Source organism: Corythoichthys intestinalis, chromosome 16 (genome assembly GCF_030265065.1).
Source record: "Corythoichthys intestinalis isolate RoL2023-P3 chromosome 16, ASM3026506v1, whole genome shotgun sequence".
Lineage (NCBI taxonomy): Eukaryota > Metazoa > Chordata > Actinopteri > Syngnathiformes > Syngnathidae > Corythoichthys > Corythoichthys intestinalis.
In genome coordinates this window covers 5,659,399-5,679,109 of record NC_080410.1, presented here as the reverse complement: position 1 = coordinate 5,679,109, position 19,711 = coordinate 5,659,399, and the positions used below count along the sequence as shown (strand labels likewise).

General features: G+C 42.3%; 1 protein-coding gene across 1 annotated transcript in view; it reads left to right on the top strand.

Annotated features, from left to right (window-relative positions):
- trip10a (thyroid hormone receptor interactor 10a) overlaps positions 1-19,343 on the top strand; it is a 77,710-nt gene extending 58,367 nt beyond the window's left edge. The window contains exons 11-15 of the mRNA XM_057860990.1: positions 3,092-3,201; positions 3,332-3,464; positions 12,022-12,107; positions 12,183-12,319; positions 14,036-19,343. Coding sequence (XP_057716973.1) covers positions 3,092-3,201; positions 3,332-3,464; positions 12,022-12,107; positions 12,183-12,319; positions 14,036-14,187 — 618 coding nt within the window. The 3' untranslated portion in view covers positions 14,188-19,343. The remainder of the gene's footprint in view (positions 1-3,091; positions 3,202-3,331; positions 3,465-12,021; positions 12,108-12,182; positions 12,320-14,035) is intronic.
- The last annotated feature ends 368 nt before the right edge of the window (positions 19,344-19,711 follow it).

Genomic DNA, 19,711 nt, shown 5'->3' with positions numbered 1-19,711 from the left:
CATGCATTTCAACTGATAGAGACATATTCATCAAAAAAAAAATCCTGAACTCACATATAATTTTTTAATAATGTATTTGTAATTTACTGGGGTTCATAAGCATTTGCACCCCAGAGAATCGGCAATATTATGACACTGAAAGAGTTGTCAGTCTACCTTAAAAAAAGTTCACCTTTACCCCATGAGTAACCACCCATCCACCACCCGTTTGAGGTCTTTATTCTTACCTGTGCACCCCACAGTCAGTCATAATCCAAATGCTACCATGGGCAAGACCAGAGAGCTTTCAAAAGACACCAGAGCAAAAATTGTTGCGCTCCACAAGGCTGGAAAAGGCTATGGGACAATTGGGAATCAACTTGCTGTTAATAAATCATCAACAGTTGCAGCAGTTGTTAGAAAAAGCAAAAGGCTCAACATGACTGATAATCTACCTCGGACTGGGGCTCCATGTAAAATCTGTCCTCGTGGGGCATTACTTACTGTATCATGAGAAAAGTGAGGGCTCAGCCTAGAACTACGCGACAGGAGCTGGTCAATGACCTGAAGAGAGCTGTATGCACAGTTTCAAAGGCTACAGTCAGTAGAACACTACGGTGCAATGGTTTAAAATCATGCATTGCTCAGAAGGTTCCCCTGTTGAAGCATGTGATGGCCCGTCTGAAGTTTGCCAGGGACCATCTGAATGATGCAGTGGGGTTATGGGAGACAGTCATGTGGTCAGATGAAACCAAAGTAGAACTTTTTGGTGCAAACTTTTTTCCTCGTGCGTTGAGGAAAATGAAGGATAAGTACAATCGCAAGAACACCATCCCCACTCTGAAGTGTGGAGGTGGAAACCTCATGCTTTGGGGCTGTTTTTCGGCAAAGGGCACAGGACGACTGTACTGTATAAAGCAGAGGATGAATGGTTAAATGTATCGTCAGATTTTGAGCCACAACCACCTTCTCTAAGTCAGAGACTTGAAGATGAGTCGTGGCTGTATCTTCCAACATGACAATGATCCGATGCACACAGCCAAGCTGACCAAGTGGTGGCTGCGTAAAAAGCATATGCAGGTTCTAGAGTGGCCTAGCTAGTCCCCAGACCTCAATCCAATAGAAAATCTTTGGATGGAGGTGAAGCTTTGTATTTCTCAACGACAGCCCCGAAACCTGACAGATCTCGAAAAGATTTGTGTGGAGGAATGGGCCAATATCCCTGTTTCCATATGTGAAAACCTGGTGAAGAACTACAGAAAGTGTCTGACCTCTGTAATTGCAAACAAAGGCTTCTGCACTAAATATTAGCACTGATTTTCTCAGGGGTACAAATACTTATGAACTCCAGTAAATTACAAATAAATTATTGAAAAATCGTACAATTTGAGTTTTAGATTTTTTTTTCTTTTTTAAGATTGCGTCTCTATAAGTAAGAATGCATCTATTATTGAAATTTCAGACTGCTACCTATTTTCTAAGTGGGTGCACTTGCAAAATCACAAGAGGTGCAAATACTTCTGCTCATCACTGTGTGACACTATTGCGATGAGAAATAACTTCTTCTTAACAATACAAAGCATGCATTTCCAACTTCCAACGCATATTCTGCTTCTTTCCCCTTCAGAGGTTCACACCAGAGAAGATTCCGGTAATATGGAGTGCATTAATGGCGTGGGTTTGGAACTCATAAATCTGCCACCTTTCCAATGCAAATGTTTATTCAACTTAGTCACCGCTATTAACAGTGAAAGACATTTAATCCATTTTGACTAGAAGGGCTGACCCCCCAGTCGAATTGGATTGGACGTCTAGCACCGTCAAAGGCAGCGAAGGAGTTAATTACGATTAAAAAGATGAAAAAAGAATAAGCAAATCTGACTATAATGATAATGGGCAAAACTGTTTTGAGTTTTGCTTTGAAAAGGTGGTAACTTGTTGGTGGAGGAAAAGAAGAGACATGATTGGTCACGTTAACATGATCAAGAAACAAAGGAGTGTCAGGCCCACACAGAGTATGAGTATTATTAAATAATTTTTTTAACTTTTCATATGGAATCAAAATTTACTAAGATTTCAATTTTGTAATTATGACTTTTTCAGTGAGAATTTTTCCCACCCCAAAGATCAAAAAATATTTTTTGAGGGAAAATCTCATATTTTCAAGATTAACTCTACTTGTGAAAAAGTCATTTCAAGAATTTTGATTCAGTTTTTAAGAGCCACATGATTGTACGTCTATCATCAATATAATAGGTTTTTCCTTAAAAAATATATATACATGGGAAAACTTGACGATGATAGACATCCTATCATGTGGCGTCAAATCATCCTTTTGCTGTGAGTTTATCGCTAGATCTCAAATCCATTGGAAGTAGGAGGGTTGGCAGCCAAAAACTTAATCTTGAAATTATTATTGTAACCCCTTGCTGCCTCAATTTACATTTAACAAATATACTTAAAGCATTTGAGGGACACATAAGTACAATAAGAAAAAGTCTTGATAATAAAGAAAATTGAAAAAATACAGCTAAGAGAAAAAGCAATTTCATTTTAAAAATACTAACAAAATAAAATCCCCCCCCCCCTGCAAAAAGAGGAAATGTGTTAACAAACCTGTTTTAATTTGATTTTTTTCATATTCCCCCCCCCCCCCCAAAATATTTTATTTTATTAAAAAAATGTTTTGTATTTTCAATTGATTTTTTTATATTTTCTTGATTCCTTCTTATTCATTTCTCGAATCTTAATTTTGTCTAGGTTCCTCCCAATTTTTTGTTGCCTTTTTCAATTTAATTTTATGATTATTTTCATGTACTTAATGTATTCCACCAATGCTTTTTGAAGTTTATGTGTTAAATGTAAAGTCGGGTATCAGTCAAATCTCATATCGTGATGTTTCTTTCCTCTGTTCAGTGGGGCCTCAATACTCCTTTTTAATCGAGTGACCAACTATGACTAAATTAAGATCTTTTTAGGAAAGTGAACAATATGATTTATATCTGGATGGGAACTATATCTTTAGCCTTGGTCTTTTTCCTGAAGGAGGTGTGCTAGTTTCTTTGTGTAAATTCCACAGAGTAGAAATTGACTTCCTTTGACCTTTTCGCAGCCCCCAGTCACCGAGGACTTCACCCACCTCCCTCCGGAGCAGCGCAGGAAGAGGCTGCAAGAGAAACTGGAGGAAACTGGTCGAAAGTTGCAGAAGGAAATAGATCAGAGGTTGGTCTGTGCGTCCATTCATCTCCATTAGAGCCTCTCCGATGGCTGTAGTATATTCAATTCAGGTAGTATTGATACAACGGCGTGTGTGAGACAAAGTCCTAAATTTCTCTGTGTTTCTGGCTGTCAGTGAGGCCCTGGGGAAGATGAAGGATGTTTACGAGAAAAATCCAGATCTGGGAGACGCCGCCAGTCTGGCACCTCAAATCAATCAGACGAATCTGAACATAGAACGCCTCAAGGGGGAGCAAAACAAGTATGAGGTAATGTGCACTTCAGGGTTTATTATTTACCTTGCTCTGTAATAGGTAGACTAGCTGCCCTCTGAATTATTAATTTGAACATGAAGCATTGGGAGCACCCTACTGAGAGAGGCAATTAAGCCTTTTAGTTTGATGGGAGCAGGTACAAGGTATTACAATCTCTGAATTAAGTTCACCCACAGGAGCCTGGGAGCACTACCTTTCTATGTTCATGGTTAGCTTACAAATCAACTTAACACCACTGCTTCTGTTAGTTAAAGGGCCTCAAGATGGTTCGTTTTTCACTAACAAGATCACTTTATTTTTTGCTGAGGAAATGAAACTGACATACGTTTTCAATAGGTTGGTGATCTGTTTCCTATGGCAGAGCATTAGGGCCATGGCAAATGCCTATGAGAATAAAGTTGTAATGTTACTAGAATAGAGTCGTAATACAGGTTGTTCCCTTCTTACGAGCAAATTCCGTTCCCACGCTGGCGACGTAACCCGAATTTCTGCGTAAGTCGAAATGAACCCCTTAAGTAACTCTAAATACATGTAACATGTATTATGAGTCATATGGTTAAATTATAGTAAAAAATTCCATAGATAGATATTACTTCCCTCTGGTAACACTCATCACAACATAGTTCTTATTAAAACTGACATTTATGAATTGGTCACCGTCAAACTATGAACACACTATAAGAAAATAAAATACAATAATGACAAAGAGCGGACAACAATGCGTAAAGTAAATCAATACAGACATATTTACTTACAAAAACTCAATGGCTGCACAATAATTCAGAGGGAAATAAGGTCCAAATCATGGGCAATTCAACAAGTAAAATGACAGCTAAAGAGTGGCACCGGTCTAGTGCTGTTCAATAAGCCAGCAGGCCAATAGCTAGCTAACAGGGGGGTTACCATTTCTAGTTTCGCTGCCTTCTTGAAAGACACCTGTTTTCCAACGTGAAAACAACGCTCGAAATGAACAGAAAATAGCACTGGTGTGGAGTCAAAGAAGTCCTAGTGCAACAAAGGAAAGCAGACCGCACATACATATACTGTAGAATAGACTTCATAATGTATTGATGGATCAAGGGGCGCGCCGCCGATTAACAGGGGGCCTATTTCCATCAAAGCTGACCGAGTGGAAACACAAATGGTAAATGGTAAATGGTGTTATACTTATATCCATCCATCCATCCATTATCTTCCGCTTAGTCCGGGGTCGGGTCGCGGGGGCAGCAGCTTTAGCAGGGAAGCCCAGACTTCCCTCTCCCAAGCCACTTCAGCCAGCTCTTCCGGCGGGATTCCAAGGCGTTCCCAGGCCAGCCGAGCGACATAGTCTCTCCAGCGTGTCCTGGGTCGGCCCCGGGGCCTCCCGCCGGTGGGACATGCCCGGAACACCTCTCCAGGGAGGCGTCCAGGAGGCATTCGAACCAGATGCCCGAGCCACCTCAACTGGCTTCTCTCAACGCGGAGGAGTAGCGGCTCGACACCAAGCCCCTCCCGGATGACCGAGCTTCTCACCCTATCTCTAAGGGAGAGCCCGGACAACCCGCGGAGGAAACTCATTTCGGCCGCTTGTATCCGGGATCTTGTTCTTTCGGTCATGACCCACAGCTCGTGACCATAGGTGAGGGTAGGAACGTAGATCGACCGGTAAATCGAGAGCTTCGCCTTTTGGCTCAGCTCCTTCTTCACCACAACGGTGCAGAGTCCGCATCACTGCAGACGCTGCACCAATCCGCCTGTCAATCTCCCGCTCCCTCCTACCCTCACTCGTGAACAAGACCCCAAGATACTTGAACTCCTCCACTTGGGGCAGGATCTCCTCCCCGACCCGGAGAGGGCATGCCACCCTTTTCCGGCTGAGGACCATGATCTCGGATTTGGAGGTGCTGATCTTCATCCCAACCGCTTCACACTCGGCTGCGAACCGCCCCAATGAGAGTTGGAGGTCACGGCTTGATGAAGCCAACAGCACCACATCATCTGCAAAAAGCAGAGATGAAATGCTGAGGCCACCAAACCGGACACCCTCAACGCTTCGGCTGCGCCTAGAAATTCTGTCCATAAAAATTATGAACAGAATCGGTGACAAAGGGCAGCCTTGGCGGAGTCCAATCCTCACTGGGAACGAATTCGACTTACTGCCGGCAATGCGGACCAGACTCTGACACCGGTCGTACAGGGACCGAACAGCCCTTACCAAGGGGCTCGGTACCCCGTACTCCCGGAGCACCCTCCACAGGACTCCCCTAGGCACACGGTCGAACGCCTTCTCCAAATCCACAAAACACATGTAGACTGGTTGGGCGAACTCCCATGCACCCTCAAGGACCCTGCCGAGGGTGTAGAGCTGGTCCACTGTTCCACGGCTGGGACGAAAACCACACTGCTCCTCCTGAATCCGAGATTAGACTTCCCGACGGACGCTCCTCTCCAGAACCCCTGAATAGACTTTACCGAGGAGGCTGAGGAGTGTGATCCCTCTATAATTGGAACACACCCTCCGGTCCCCCTTTTTGAAAAGAGGGACCACCACCCCGGTCTGCCAATCCAGAGGCACTGTCCCCGATGTCCACGCGATGTTGTAGAGGCGTGTCAGCCATGACAGCCCTACAACATCCAGAGCCTTTAGGAACTCCGGGCGGATCTCATCTACCCCCGGGGCCTTGCCACCGAGGAGCTTACCAACCGCCTCAGTGACTTCAACCCCAGAGATGGAAGAGCCCACCTCAGAGTCCCCAGACCCTGCTTCCTCAAAGGAAGGCGTGTCGGTGGAATTGAGGAGGGCTTTGAAGTATTCACCCCACCGACTCACGACGTCCCGAGTCGAGGTCAGCAGTACACCATCTTCACTATACACAGTGTTAATGGTGCACTGCTTTCCTCTCCTCAGACGCCGGATGGTGGACCAGAATTTCCTCGAAGCCGTCCGGAAGTCGTTTTCCATGGCCTCGCCGAACTCCTCCCATGTCCGAGTTTTTGCCTCAGCGACCGCCGAAGCCGCAGTCCGCTTGGCCAGCCGGTACCTGTCAGCTGCCTCCGGAGTCCCACAGGCCAAAAAGGCCTGATAGGCCTCCTTCTTCAGCTTGACAGCATCCCTTACCACTGGTGTCCACCAGCGGGTTCGGGGATTGCCGCCACGACAGGCACCAACCACCTTACGGCCACAGCTCTGATCGGCCGCCTCAACAATGGAGGTGCGGAACATGGCCCACTCGGACTCAATGTCCCCCACCTCCCCCGGAACAAGGGAGAAGTTCTGCCGGAGGTGGGTGTTGAAACTCTTTCTGACAGGGGATTCCGCCAGACGTTCCCAGCAGACCCTCACAATACGTTTGGGCCTGCCGGGTCTGGCCAGCAACTTCCCCCGCCATCGGAGCCAACACACCACCAGGTGGTGATCAGTTGACAGCTCCGCCCCTCTCTTCACCCGAGTGTCCAAAACATGTGGCCGCAAGTCCGATGACACGATTACAAAGTCGATCATTGAACTGCGGCCTAGGGTGTCCTGGTGCCAAGTGCACATATGGACACCCCTATGTTTGAACATGGTGTTCGTTATGGACAAACCGTGACGAGCACAGAAGTCCAATAACAGAACACCACTCGGGTTCTGATCGGGGGGGGCGTTCCTCCCAATCACGCCCCTCCAGGTCTCACTGTCATTGCCCACGTGAGCGTTGAAGTCCCCCAGCAGAACGAGGGAGTCCCCAGAGGGGGCGCTCTCCAGCACACCCTCCAACGACTCCAAAAAGGGTGGGTATTCTGAGCTGCTGTTCGGTGCATAAGCGCAAACAACAGTAAAAACCCGTCCCCCCACCCGAAGGCGGAGGGAGGCTACCCTCTCGTCTACCGGGGTAAACCCCAACGTACAGGCACCAAGCCGGGGGGCAATAAGAATGCCCACACCTGCTCGGCGCCTCTCACCGTGGGCAACTCCAGAGTGGAAGAGAGTCCAACCCCTCTCGAGAGGATTGGTACCAGAACCCAAGCTGTGTGTGGAGGAGAGTCCGACTATATCTAGTCGGAATTTCTCTGCCTCACCCACCAGCTCAGGCTCCTTCCCTGCCAGAGAGGTGACATTCCATGTCCCAAGAGTTAGCTTCTGCAGCTGGGGGTTGGACCGCCAAGGCCCCCGCCTTTGGCTGCCGCCCAACTCTCTGCGCACCCGACCCCTTTGGCCCCTCCCACAGGTGGTGAGCCCATGGGAAGGGGAACCCATGTTGCCTTTTCGGGCTGTGCCTGGCCGGGCCCCATGGGGACAGGCCCGGCCACCAGACGCTTGCCTTCGAGCCCCACCTCCAGGCCTGGCTCCAGAGGGGGGGCCCGGTAACCCGCGTCCGGGACAGGGAAACTGGAGTTCATGTATTTTTTTCATCATAAGGAGTCATTTTGAGCCACGCTTAGTCTGGCCCCTCACCTAGGACCTGTTTGCCATGGGTGACCCTGCCAGGGGCTTAAAGCCCCAGACAACCTAGCTCCTAGGATCATTGAGACACGCAAACCCCTCCACCACGATAAGGTGATGACTCACGGAGGAGGTTATACTTATATAGGAGCTTTTTTCATTGAAAATTCTTGTGAATAAAGGCTTAAATCCCTGAATTCTTTATAGATATGGATGTACAACAGTCTTGATTCTTGGTTAAAAGCAAAAAACTGTGCAGGTAGCATTTATTTTACATAAATGTTGCGAACTATGAGGCTAGTCAGTAAGGAAATTGGTGCCGCCATATGTAAACAAAGAGCTTTTTCTGTTAAAAATTCTTGTGAATAATGCTTAAATCCCTGAATTCTTTATAGATATGGTTGTACAACAGTCTCGATTCTTGGTTAAAAGCAAAAAACTGCAGGTAGCATTTATTTTACATAAATGTTGCGAACTATGAGGCTAGTCAGTAAGGAAATTGGTGCCGCCATATGTAAACAAAGAGCTTTTTCTGTTAAAAATTCTTGTGAATAATACTTAAATCCCTGAATTCTTTATAGATATGGATGTAAAACAGTCTCGGTTCTTGGTTAAAAGCCCCAAAAAATGCACAGGTAGCATTTATTTTACATAAATATTGTGAACTATGAGGCTAATCAGTAAGGAAACTAGCGGCCGCCATATGTAAACAAAGAGCTATTTCCGTTGAAAATTCTTGTGAATAAATGCTTAACTCCCTGAATTCTTTATAGATATGGACGTAAAATGGTCTCGATTATTGGTTAAAAGCACAAAAAAAACATGCATTCATTGTACGAAAAATATAATTGTTACCTTGAATCCTCGAACAAATCACTCCTGAGACAATCCTTCCTGTTTGTATGCGGTACAGCTTTCATACTTTTTCAACCTAAATCTGGCGCTGGATCCCTGTATGTGTTGACTAATTGCGACCGTCTGCGAATATCTGAAGCGGACTGTAGGACAGCCCCCTACTTGAAGGCGTTGCGCAGTGGCTGATGGATGTGACCTGTCAATACAATTATGAAGTTTATGACTGTAGTATAATGAAATACCAGATATGCATACAATTACTGTAGAGATCAACCATTTAGATTAATTAAACCTAATAAATTATAAAATTAAATGACAAATGATATACTGTACTTACCATCAATGCTGAGAGGTGGTGGACGAGACACTGTTACGCGACATTTTAAATTAAAAAAAATATAGGATATAATATAGGAAAAACAGCTGACGAGCCCCCGTCGAAAAGCCGAAATCACATAGGTGAGGTACGTCGTAACCCGGGGACTACCTGTATTGCAGGAATATAGTTGGAATACAGTGCCTTGCAAAAGTATTCGGCCCCCTTGAACCTTGCAACCTTTCGCCACATTTCAGGCTTCAAACATAAAGATATAAAATTTTAATTTTTTGTCAAGAATCAACAACAAGTAGGACACAATCGTGAAGTGGAACAAAATTTATTGGATAATTTTAAACTTTTGTAACAAATAAAAAACTGAAAAGTGGGGCGTGCAATATTATTCGGCCCCCTTGCGTTAATACTTTGTAGCGCCACCTTTTGCTCCAATTACAGCTGCAAGTCGCTTGGGGTATGTTTCTATCAGTTTTGCACATCGAGAGACTGACATTTTTGCCCATTCTTCCTTGCAAAACAGCTCGAGCTCAGTGAGGTTGGATGGAGAGTGTTTGTGAACAGCAGTCTTCAGCTCTTTCCGCAGATTCTCGATGGGATTCAGGTCTGGACTTTGACTTGGCCATTCTAACACCTGGATACGTTTATTTTTGAACCATTCCATTGTAGATTTGGCTTTATGTTTTGGATCATTGTCCTGTTGGAAGATAAATCTCCGTCCCAGTCTCAGGTCTTGAGCAGATACCAACAGGTTTTCTTCCAGAATGTTCCTGTATTTGGCTGCATCCATCTTCCCGTCAATTTTAACCATCTTCCCTGTCCCTGCTGAAGAAAAGCAGGCCCAAACCATGATGCTGCCACCACCATGTTTGACAGTGGGGATGGTGTGTTCAGGGTGATGAGCTGTGTTGCTTTTACGCCAAACATATCGTTTTGCATTGTGGCCAAAAAGTTCAATTTTGGTTTCATCTGACCAGAGCACCTTCTTCCACATGTTTGGTGTGTCTCCCAGGTGGCTTGTGGCAAACTTTAAATGAGACTTTTTATGGATATCTTTGAGAAATGGCTTTCTTCTTGCCACTCTTCCATAAAGGCCAGATTTGTGCAGTGTACGACTGATTGTTGTCCTATGGACAGACTCTCCCACCTCAGCTGTAGATCTCTGCAGTTCATCCAGAGTGATCATGGGCCTCTTGGCTGCATCTCTGATCAGTTTTCTCCTTGTTTGAGAAGAAAGTTTGGAAGGACGGCCGGGTCTTGGTAGATTTGCAGTGGTCTGATGCTCCTTCCATTTCAATATGATGGCTTGCACAGTGCTCCTTGAGATGTTAAAAGCTTGGGAAATCTTTTTGTATCCAAATCCGGCTTTAAACTTCTCCACAACTGTATCTCGGACCTGCCTGGTGTGTTCCTTGGTTTTCATAATGCTCTCTGCACTTTAAACAGAACCCTGAGACTATCACAGAGCAGGTGCATTTATACGGAGACTTGATTACACACAGGTGGATTCTATTTATCATCATCGGTCATTTAGGACAACATTGGATCATTCAGAGATCCTCACTGAACTTCTGGAGTGAGTTTGCTGCACTGAAAGTAAAGGGGCCGAATAATATTGCACGCCCCACTTTTCAGTTTTTTATTTGTTAAAAAAGTTTAAATTATCCAATAAATGTTGTTCCACTTCACGATTGTGTCCCACTTGTTGTTGATTCTTGACAAAAAAATTAAATTTCATATCTTTATGTTTGAAGCCTGAAATGTGGCGAAAGGTTGCAAGATTCAAGGGGGCCGAATACTTTTGCAAGGCACTGTATATTGAAAATACAGGTAGTCCCCGGTAGTACCCGCCTTCCCTAATTTCGACTTTCCGACGCCGTAGTCTTGTCCGCCATTTTGTCTCCAGTCGTTTATTTATATTTTTGCGTAAACAGTACCTTATTGTACCTCACAATATCCTCACAGTAATTTTTACTTTATTTTATTTTATTAATACATTAGTGTAAATAATGAAACAACCCATATGATACACTACGGTTCAAAAGTTTGGGGTCGCTTAGACCCCAAACTTTTGAACGGTAGTGTATGACTGTTCTGCCTTTTGGTGAAATGTTTATTTGATTATAATGTTGACTTTTGTTTTGTGATGCATGCTTTTATTTTGGCGCAGGAAGCTTAGAGCGGGTAGTACTACTGGACGCGAGTAAGAGCGCATGTACACACGAAGAAGAAGGTATTTGCGCACACGAGGAAGGAGCACATTTGCTCCCACGGAAAAGTGAACGCAAGAGAGGGGAAAGATTACAGCTTAGCTCGTTGTCTAGCTAAGACTTAGGTCTAACGTCTTGGCGACGACAGTACAATGACGTATAGTACATGTTTTTGGATAGTTATTTTAAAATTTAGGGTTAATTTAGACTTGCGCGGAAATTTGGCTTACCTTGCCAGCGTAGGAACGGAAGTCTTTGTATATAGTCTTAATATTACCAGAATAAAGTCATAATATTATGACAATATAGTCGTAATATTCTAAGAATATAGTCGTAATATTATGAGAATATCCTCGTAATATTAAGAGATTTAAAATACATGTCATAATATTACGAGATTTAAGTTGTAAAATAACGAGACAAAGCTAAATTTAAGAGACTAAGTCGTAAATTTATGACAAAAAAAGTCATAATCTTGTGAGGAAAAAGTTGGAATATTACGAGAAAAACATATTATTATGAGATTAGAGTTGTCTACAAGTGATAAACTATTTCGTGGGAGGTTGCATCTTGGTCAGAGGAAGAGCAAATTAGATTTCTTTTAACTGTCTGCCATTGACAGCGCTTGATGTCCAATCCATTTGAAGTTCATGCGCTGTTACCCTCCCACTTAGTAAAAAATTCATTGAAATTGTTTTTAATTGGAGCTCTATCATCATCATTGTATGTAAATGCTCTTCATTAATTTTCCAGACTTGGCTGGCTGAAGCGGGAGGCCGAGGCGACACGCCACGTTACAAACCTCACTTCAACAACAATGACACTCACGAACCGCTCAGGTGATGCTCACATCAGCTACACCTCAATTCCATCCATTGCGATTTCTCACACACTTGCGTGTGTTTTCACCGCAGCCCGGACGGCGCTCACTCCGACGGAGGCACGCCCGACACCTCTTCCCACGCCATCTACGCAGAGTTTGACGACGACTTCGAGGATGAGGAGTTGGCGGCTCCCATCGGGAACTGCACCGCCATGTATAACTTTCCCGGTACGCATCTGGCACACTAGAATTTTGCATAAATTGCTGGTGAATGCTTGGATTAGGTAAACATGCCATTCGACTCAGTAGACCGCAGGTGTGAAACTCAAGTCAATATTCACATAATTTTTGCGTTGCCCACGAAAGTCGAATACAAATCAACTTTCTCTCAAAAATGAAATTGAAGTAAAATGTATGTTGTCCTCCATAAAAGAAATCCGATAATTAAAAAATTTTAGATAATAATTTTGATTGTTAAAAAATATATTTAAAAAAAGTAAAAAAATATATACTGCACTCGTTTTTATTTTAAATAAAAAAATGTAAAAGAAAAACAAAATATTTTCCATTGAAAAGAAAATTAAGGTTTAATCTAGTCATGTATTTATTTAGTTTCTATATGTGATCTATTTCTTTTGAAACAATGTTGTTTATGATCAACTGCTCATAACTAAAGAACCAAAAAAAGTAGAAACAAACTTTTTTTAAATGATGATAGATGGGAATTAAATCGTTAATATGTGTTCATGTAACAATAGAGCAGAATATTCTGTGGTGCTTGAAAGAAGGCGATGTCTTGTGAAATGTTTGCTAGTGAAAGAGTTAAGTCTTTAAGCCACTGTGGCGCCGCCTTACACCACAAAGAGCTTTTTACGTTGAAAATTTGTGTGAATAAATGCTTAAATCCTTGTATTTTTATAGATATGGACGTACAGTCTCGATTTTTGGTTAAAAGCAAAAAAACCAAAACACGGGCAGTTAGCATTTATTTTACGTAAATATGTCAAATGTGCTGCTAGTCTTTGAGCCACTGTAGCGCCGCCTTATCACAAAGACCTTTTTCCGTTGAAAATTCTGGTGAATAAATGCTTAAATCCCTGAATTCTTTATAGATATGGACGTAAAACAGTCTCGAGTCTTGGTTAAAAGCAAAAAAAAAAAAGCGTGTTGTCACCATTTATTTTACTTAATATGGCGAACTATGACGCCAATGCCGTAGCGGCTAATTTCTCCCTTTAATTTTTTTCACAACGTTTCAAAATGCATGCAAGGTAAGAAAAATATAATTACTACCTGGAATCCTTGAACAAATCACTCCTGAGACAATCCTTCCTGTTTGTATGCGGAACAGCTTTCGTATTTTTTCAACCTAAATCCGGCGTTGGATCGCTGCATGTGTTTGAGAATAGCTGCGACAGACTTCGACTGACTGTAGCAGAGTGTGGGACGGCCCCCTACTTAAAGGTGTGGCGCTGTGTATGGGGAATGTGTCCCGTCAATATCATTATGAAGTCCATGCTCTCGCTCTCTCGCCTGCGCGACTTCTTCTTGGGAGTAAATGAGCTCTTCCTCGTGTGTGCGTGTGTGGTCTTCTTCGTGTGTACATGAGCTCTTACTCGCGTACAGAAGTACTACCTGCTCTACGCTTCCTGCGCCAAAATAAAAGTGTGCATCACAAAACAAAAATCAACATTATAAATTAACAATTGGAGACAATATGGTGGACGAAACTCCGGCGTCGTAAAGTCGAAATCACATAATTCGGGTACGTCGTGACCCGGGGAGTACCAGTAACAGTAAATATTCTCTGGTATTTGGACTACGGAAAATCTGCCTACATTTTAACTCGGCGAAAACACGTGATTTACTTTCACACGCCCTGTCTGGCCCCCGGGCCAGCAGATTGACAGCCCCTGATTCAAACCGTTGTTGGTTATGTTGCAGGCGCCAGCGAAGGCACCATCGCCATGAAAGAAGGAGAAGTCCTGGCCGTGGTGGAGGAAGACAAAGGCGACGGTTGGACACGTGTCCGTAGGAGCAACGGGGACGAAGGCTACATCCCGACATCCTATGTCTCCATTTCGCTCCATAAATGACATGCACGCGAGAACAAAAAAGGACTCCCTTAAAAAAGCAAAACAAAAAAAACAAAAACTATTATCCAGTACGACCCTATGGGAGCCATCATGAAGACGCTACAGTGCCTATGGGCGGGGCCAGAGATGCATCCAGGAAGTAGAAGATAAGGTTGGCTAATACAAGTGTAGTCCCAAATTAGCAAAAGCACGGTGCTAACAACGGTTTGCTCTTCTTGTAATCCCACTTTACGAAAAACACGCAGCAATATTTTCCGTCACGGTACAAGAACACAAAGTGACGATTTTGCTTCCGCGTTAAAATGCGCAACATAATATCGTGTGAGAACGTGACAGAGTGACACCTCGAGTGTGTTTTCGTCGGTTGGTCGACAGCAGACAATCGTAGGCATATCGCTGTTGTCCTAACTCAAGCAAGGACATAGTGGTTACTTTTGCTGCATTCTCTACTCCATGTAATTTATTACAAATGTGTATGTACTTTTTTTTTTATTTGTCAGATGTCGCGCTATGAATTTAGTAGTTTTTTTTTTTTTTTAAATGACCTTGCACACGTAGCGGACAATGTAGTCACAAAAGGGAGCAGATGAATGCACATCAATTGTGCAAGTAGTGACTATTGTATTTATGTAAGATACGCTTTAGACACCACCAGACCACTATTGTCTTATTAAACTTTTAAAATTAACTCGTTGGCTGCCAATGACGGCAATAGGTGTCCGATCCTTTTGAAGGGGGCTGGCAGCGAATGGTCATTCCTCCCACTTCAAACAAATTGGACATCTACTAGTGACAAACTCGCAGCAGAAGGATGATCGGACTTCTATCATCGTCATTGGCACTGAGTTCGGATTTTTACAGTGTGATAGAGAAGTAAAAAAACGCTAATTCATCTTACTGTGTTGCTCTTACTTTGTCTTAATTCTGAAGTTTATTTTAAGCTGCGTTTCCCAGGAATCATTCGGTGCCTTTAAGGTTAGATTCAACTTTGTGTGTGTGTATGTGTGTGAATATTCACCATTTTTGCATTAAAATATTTTTCTTGGTCCAAAACTAAATAAATCTGGAGCACATTTCAAAGTTAAGTGTCATTTATACGCCTAGATAAATCAAGTACTGGACACGTGCTTCATTTTCTGTTAGGGCTGCAACTAACAATTATTCTCATAATCTATTAATCTGACAAATGAAATGAAATGTTTATTGTCATCATCATCGGTATCATTGACAATTACAAATGTGATATGATTAGCCCGAAGAAAGAAAGAACCAAGGAAAGACAAGGGCAGACGGGAGAAGCATATGCTTATCAATACCTGTCCCCCTACAGCCAAGGACGCACAATCAAACGGTAGAGTTGCATACATCACATTACATGAGCTTTTTTAAAACATTTTTTTAATTTTTTAAATTTTTCACATGAATTATCTTCCCAAAAGTTATTAATTGCCATGGCACTTTAGCAATGTTGTCGATTAGCGTGAGTTTATTGATTAGGGTGATCATCAAGTTTGTATAGGGAGGGATACCCGAGGGAGTCATGGAGGCCCACATCCGCTGCAATCCGCTCAGGTGGGTTAGTCGTCATCCGCCCTGGCCCGGTTCCCGCGAGCGAGCCTTTCTTGATCCCAGATCTCCGTAATGATTTTCGTCACCAATTGAGCTGCGGCATCACTAAACGCTGCTTGTTCCTTCTTCACCTGGGACAATTCATCACCGGCCTTGTTGACAGCGTCGCCGATGTTACGAGCAATCTCCATTGCCTCTTTGTGTGCCGCATCACTCTCACCGAGAATCGGTGTATCCAGAGGGCACCAATAAGCAGCGGGAGGGCGAGTGCCAGCAGCGAGCCGAAGATAAAGAGGTCCTCCACGTCCTCAATCTGGAGAGCCGTCAAGCATATGGGCCTCCATTTCCCCCAGGCATCCTCCGCATATCCAGACGTGAAGGTGTTGGCCGGACATGGCCGTTGGTTAGGTGTGGTTGCATTGTTGAAAAAATTCTGTCCAGTGAACTCCGCGTCCAGTCAAGCAGCTCCATTATATACGGTTGTTGAGATCACACGGCAGGCACGTACACGAGCAGATTAGCGATCTGAGTTTGCTACAGGGCATATTTTCCGGGCGTACAATGTTGTGACTTTGTCTCTGTCCCTGACATTCCATCATCTATTTGTTGTGGGAACATTTTGTTGTGGCTGTGTGTATGGCAGTAGTGTTATGTGTTATAACTGGTGTTCAAGTAGCGACTCAAAATGCTTTCCTTACAAGTCTTTTTGAAGTAACCAAATGATTATATGCTCGTAAGTGCTGGGTCACTGGTATTCCATAGGCGAGCGCCAATGTTTGTAACCAAAAATGATTTTAAGGTTGTTATGACTTTCCGATAAGAAAACAATCTGGTTCCTATCAGGTCGTAATTGGATTCCCTCAGTTGGAATCGAACTTGTAGGTTAGACGGGAGACCGTTTGAGTGGGCCTTGTTCATCATTTGAACAGTTTTGAAGTTTATCGGGTCATAAAATTTTAATAGCTTGAATTTGATGTAGAGCTCATTTGTGTGTGCTCTGAACGGTGCGTTGTGAATGATCCAAATTGCTTTCTTTTGAAAGATCAAAAGAGGATGGAGGTGAACCTTATGTGTGTGTCCCCAGATTTCCGAACAATAATTAAGATGCGGCAAGATAAGTGCATTGGAATTAAACGATTAATTGGATAAATGTCACTTTTACCTTCATAATTTAACGTGAAGTTGTTGTAAGCATGTTGTAAGTAACAATGATGACAAAACGGATGACCATTTCCGTCAAAAATATTTTATTACAGCATCCTGGCTTAACTGTAGTCTACAACTGTTCTAAGTATATACAGTGCCCTCCATAATTATTGGCACCCCTGGTTAAGATGTGTTTTTTTTAGCTTCTAATATATTTTTTTAATTCAAACAATATGGGACCTTAATGGAAAAAAAGAGAAAAATCCAACCTTCAATACAAGTGCATTTATTCAGTGGAAAAAAATCCCACATAAAGAAATAATTATTTGACATCAAATAATGTGTGTCACAATTATTAGCACCCCTGGTGTTAATACTTTGTACAACCCCCTTTTGCCAACAAAACAGCACCTAATCTTCTATAATGTTTCATAAGCTTGATTTTGTGTCTGGTGAATCATTTCTGTGTAGATCTGTAAAACTTTTTAATAGTCTAGTTTTAGTCGACGTTTCTAAAAATATTTTCGTCTGTAAAACTACATAAATTTACTCCATAAATAAATAAAGGTTTCCAGCTATTTTGAATGAACATTGGCAGACGAGCACATATTGTAGCATCTACAAGACAACGCCAACTTGGTGATAATACACACTCAGCATTACATTATTTTTGATGAAGTATACCCAGCTGGATGACACGAGCTGCAGTTAAAAAATGTTTTCAGAGTTTAAGAGGACGCTTGCGGTTAGCATTAGCCTAATGCGAATGCTATGCTAATGCTACGAGTTACAATTAGGCTAGGTTCATACTACAGGTCTTAATGCACAAATTCGATTTTTTGTCATGTTTTTTTGGTGTGCTTGTTCAGACTGCCTTTGTCCATTGAGACCATTCCAGTATTACTCATGCGCACTAATTCGCAGTCCGACACACGCTGAGCAAGAAGACCCGCATGCGCAGAAACATCAAACAAATGGCCACACATGCTGGCTGTCATCTGTCATTCCAGGGATATATTTTGCTTTTCAAAAAGAGGACACAAATAACAGACATCGATAATCCCCGTTTAGGCTTATATTCAAAGTTTATATGGATTGATAGCATGCACGCACTGTCCATGCATGTCACACACACATATGGGCAGTTTGCCTCGACTCTCGGCCGTGTTAGCAATGTTCAAATATTGCTCGTATAGAGCAGAGAGAAAACCGATCATTCTCAGGCTTATCCTCAACCCATTTACCCAACTACACATTAAATGTCACACATTGTGACAGAAACTATTGCGCATTTGGCATTCATCTAGTTATGCTTTAATCTCCAAAATCACGTTTTTAGCTCGTTATCGTCTCGTCATAAAAAAAAGTGTTCGTTGATGAAATATTTTCGCAATCGACATTGTTGAAAAAAATAACACTGCTGGTATATGAATGGATTTATGCATGTTATACGTGTTTTATATATTAAAAATGAGTTATTGTTTGTTAGATAGTAAAGTAGTCTCAAGTGCTAATATGCTTCTCCAAAACACAAACACACTTAAGACACTGATTAGCAAAACCGTTAACTAGCTTAGTGCATCATTCTAAATAGTAACGTCTCATCAACAAAGAATGCTGACAATACTATTGGCTTCATTAACTTGCCTCTGACGGAGGCACACTGGATCTAACAACACAAAAGACAATCTAACTCTTGACACTTTGTACAATGATTGATTCAGCAACCCGACCTGAGTGTAGCAGTGAACTCTCTGTTGCTCACTCGAGCGCGTGTATCCTCGCATTGCACACGAATAAGGACCCAAACTCATAGCTGTCCCTGTCCGCAAAAAGCGATTAGCAAATTCGTTGACAACTTATTTATAAAGTGATTTTAATCGGTTTAATCGATTAGTTGTTGCTGCTTTAATTCCTATGCTATATGCATTTTCTGGAAATGAACAGAATTCCGGTTTCAATAAATCGTAGAAAAAGTATCTGAACCTTTTGGAATTTCTCCCACTTCTGCATAAAGTTACCTTCAAATGTGAATGTGAAAAAATATTTGTTAAAATCTCATAGATAAAAAAAAAAAAAAAAAAAACCCTAATATTTTAATGAGGATATTATGCAAACAATGACAGAAGGGGCAAAAATAAGTCTTGAGAACCATCACATTTAATATTTTGTAGCCCCCCCCCCTTTGGCAGCAATAACCTCAACCACACACTAAGTAAGTAAGCAGAGTAAAAAGAGGGAGAAAAATACCACGACTTTCGTGTCTAATTTTTCACCGCCAAGCAAGCGTTACAATATTAAATCAAAATTAATGAAAACTAAATACTATTGAATATGTCATCATTATCATTTTAAAAATTTAAGTGACGGGTAAAAATAGATTATGACCGGATTTTTATGACCCTGTCAGTCAAAATGACATACAACGAAAAAGTCTAGCGCAACCTCTGATATATTATATGTGTGTGTGTGTATATATATATATATATATATATATATATATGTATATTATATTAAAATGGTCAAGTATTTTTTTTTTTTTTTTTTCAGAAAATGTTCTTTTTGTTGAAAATATGCAGTTCAAGTACTCTGATTTCTGTAGTCGACAATCATTCATTGAGGACTACAGAAATTGTCTCAACTTTATTTTAGAGACAGACCGTAAGTTGTTGAACGTGATTTACTTTTGTGAGCCAGATAAAATGACGTCGTGGGCTGGATCTGGCCCGCGGGCCGTAAGTTTAACACCATTGATTTAGATAATTTTATCCTGCAAAAGACGAGCCTTCATGTGTGTTCTTTAATTTTT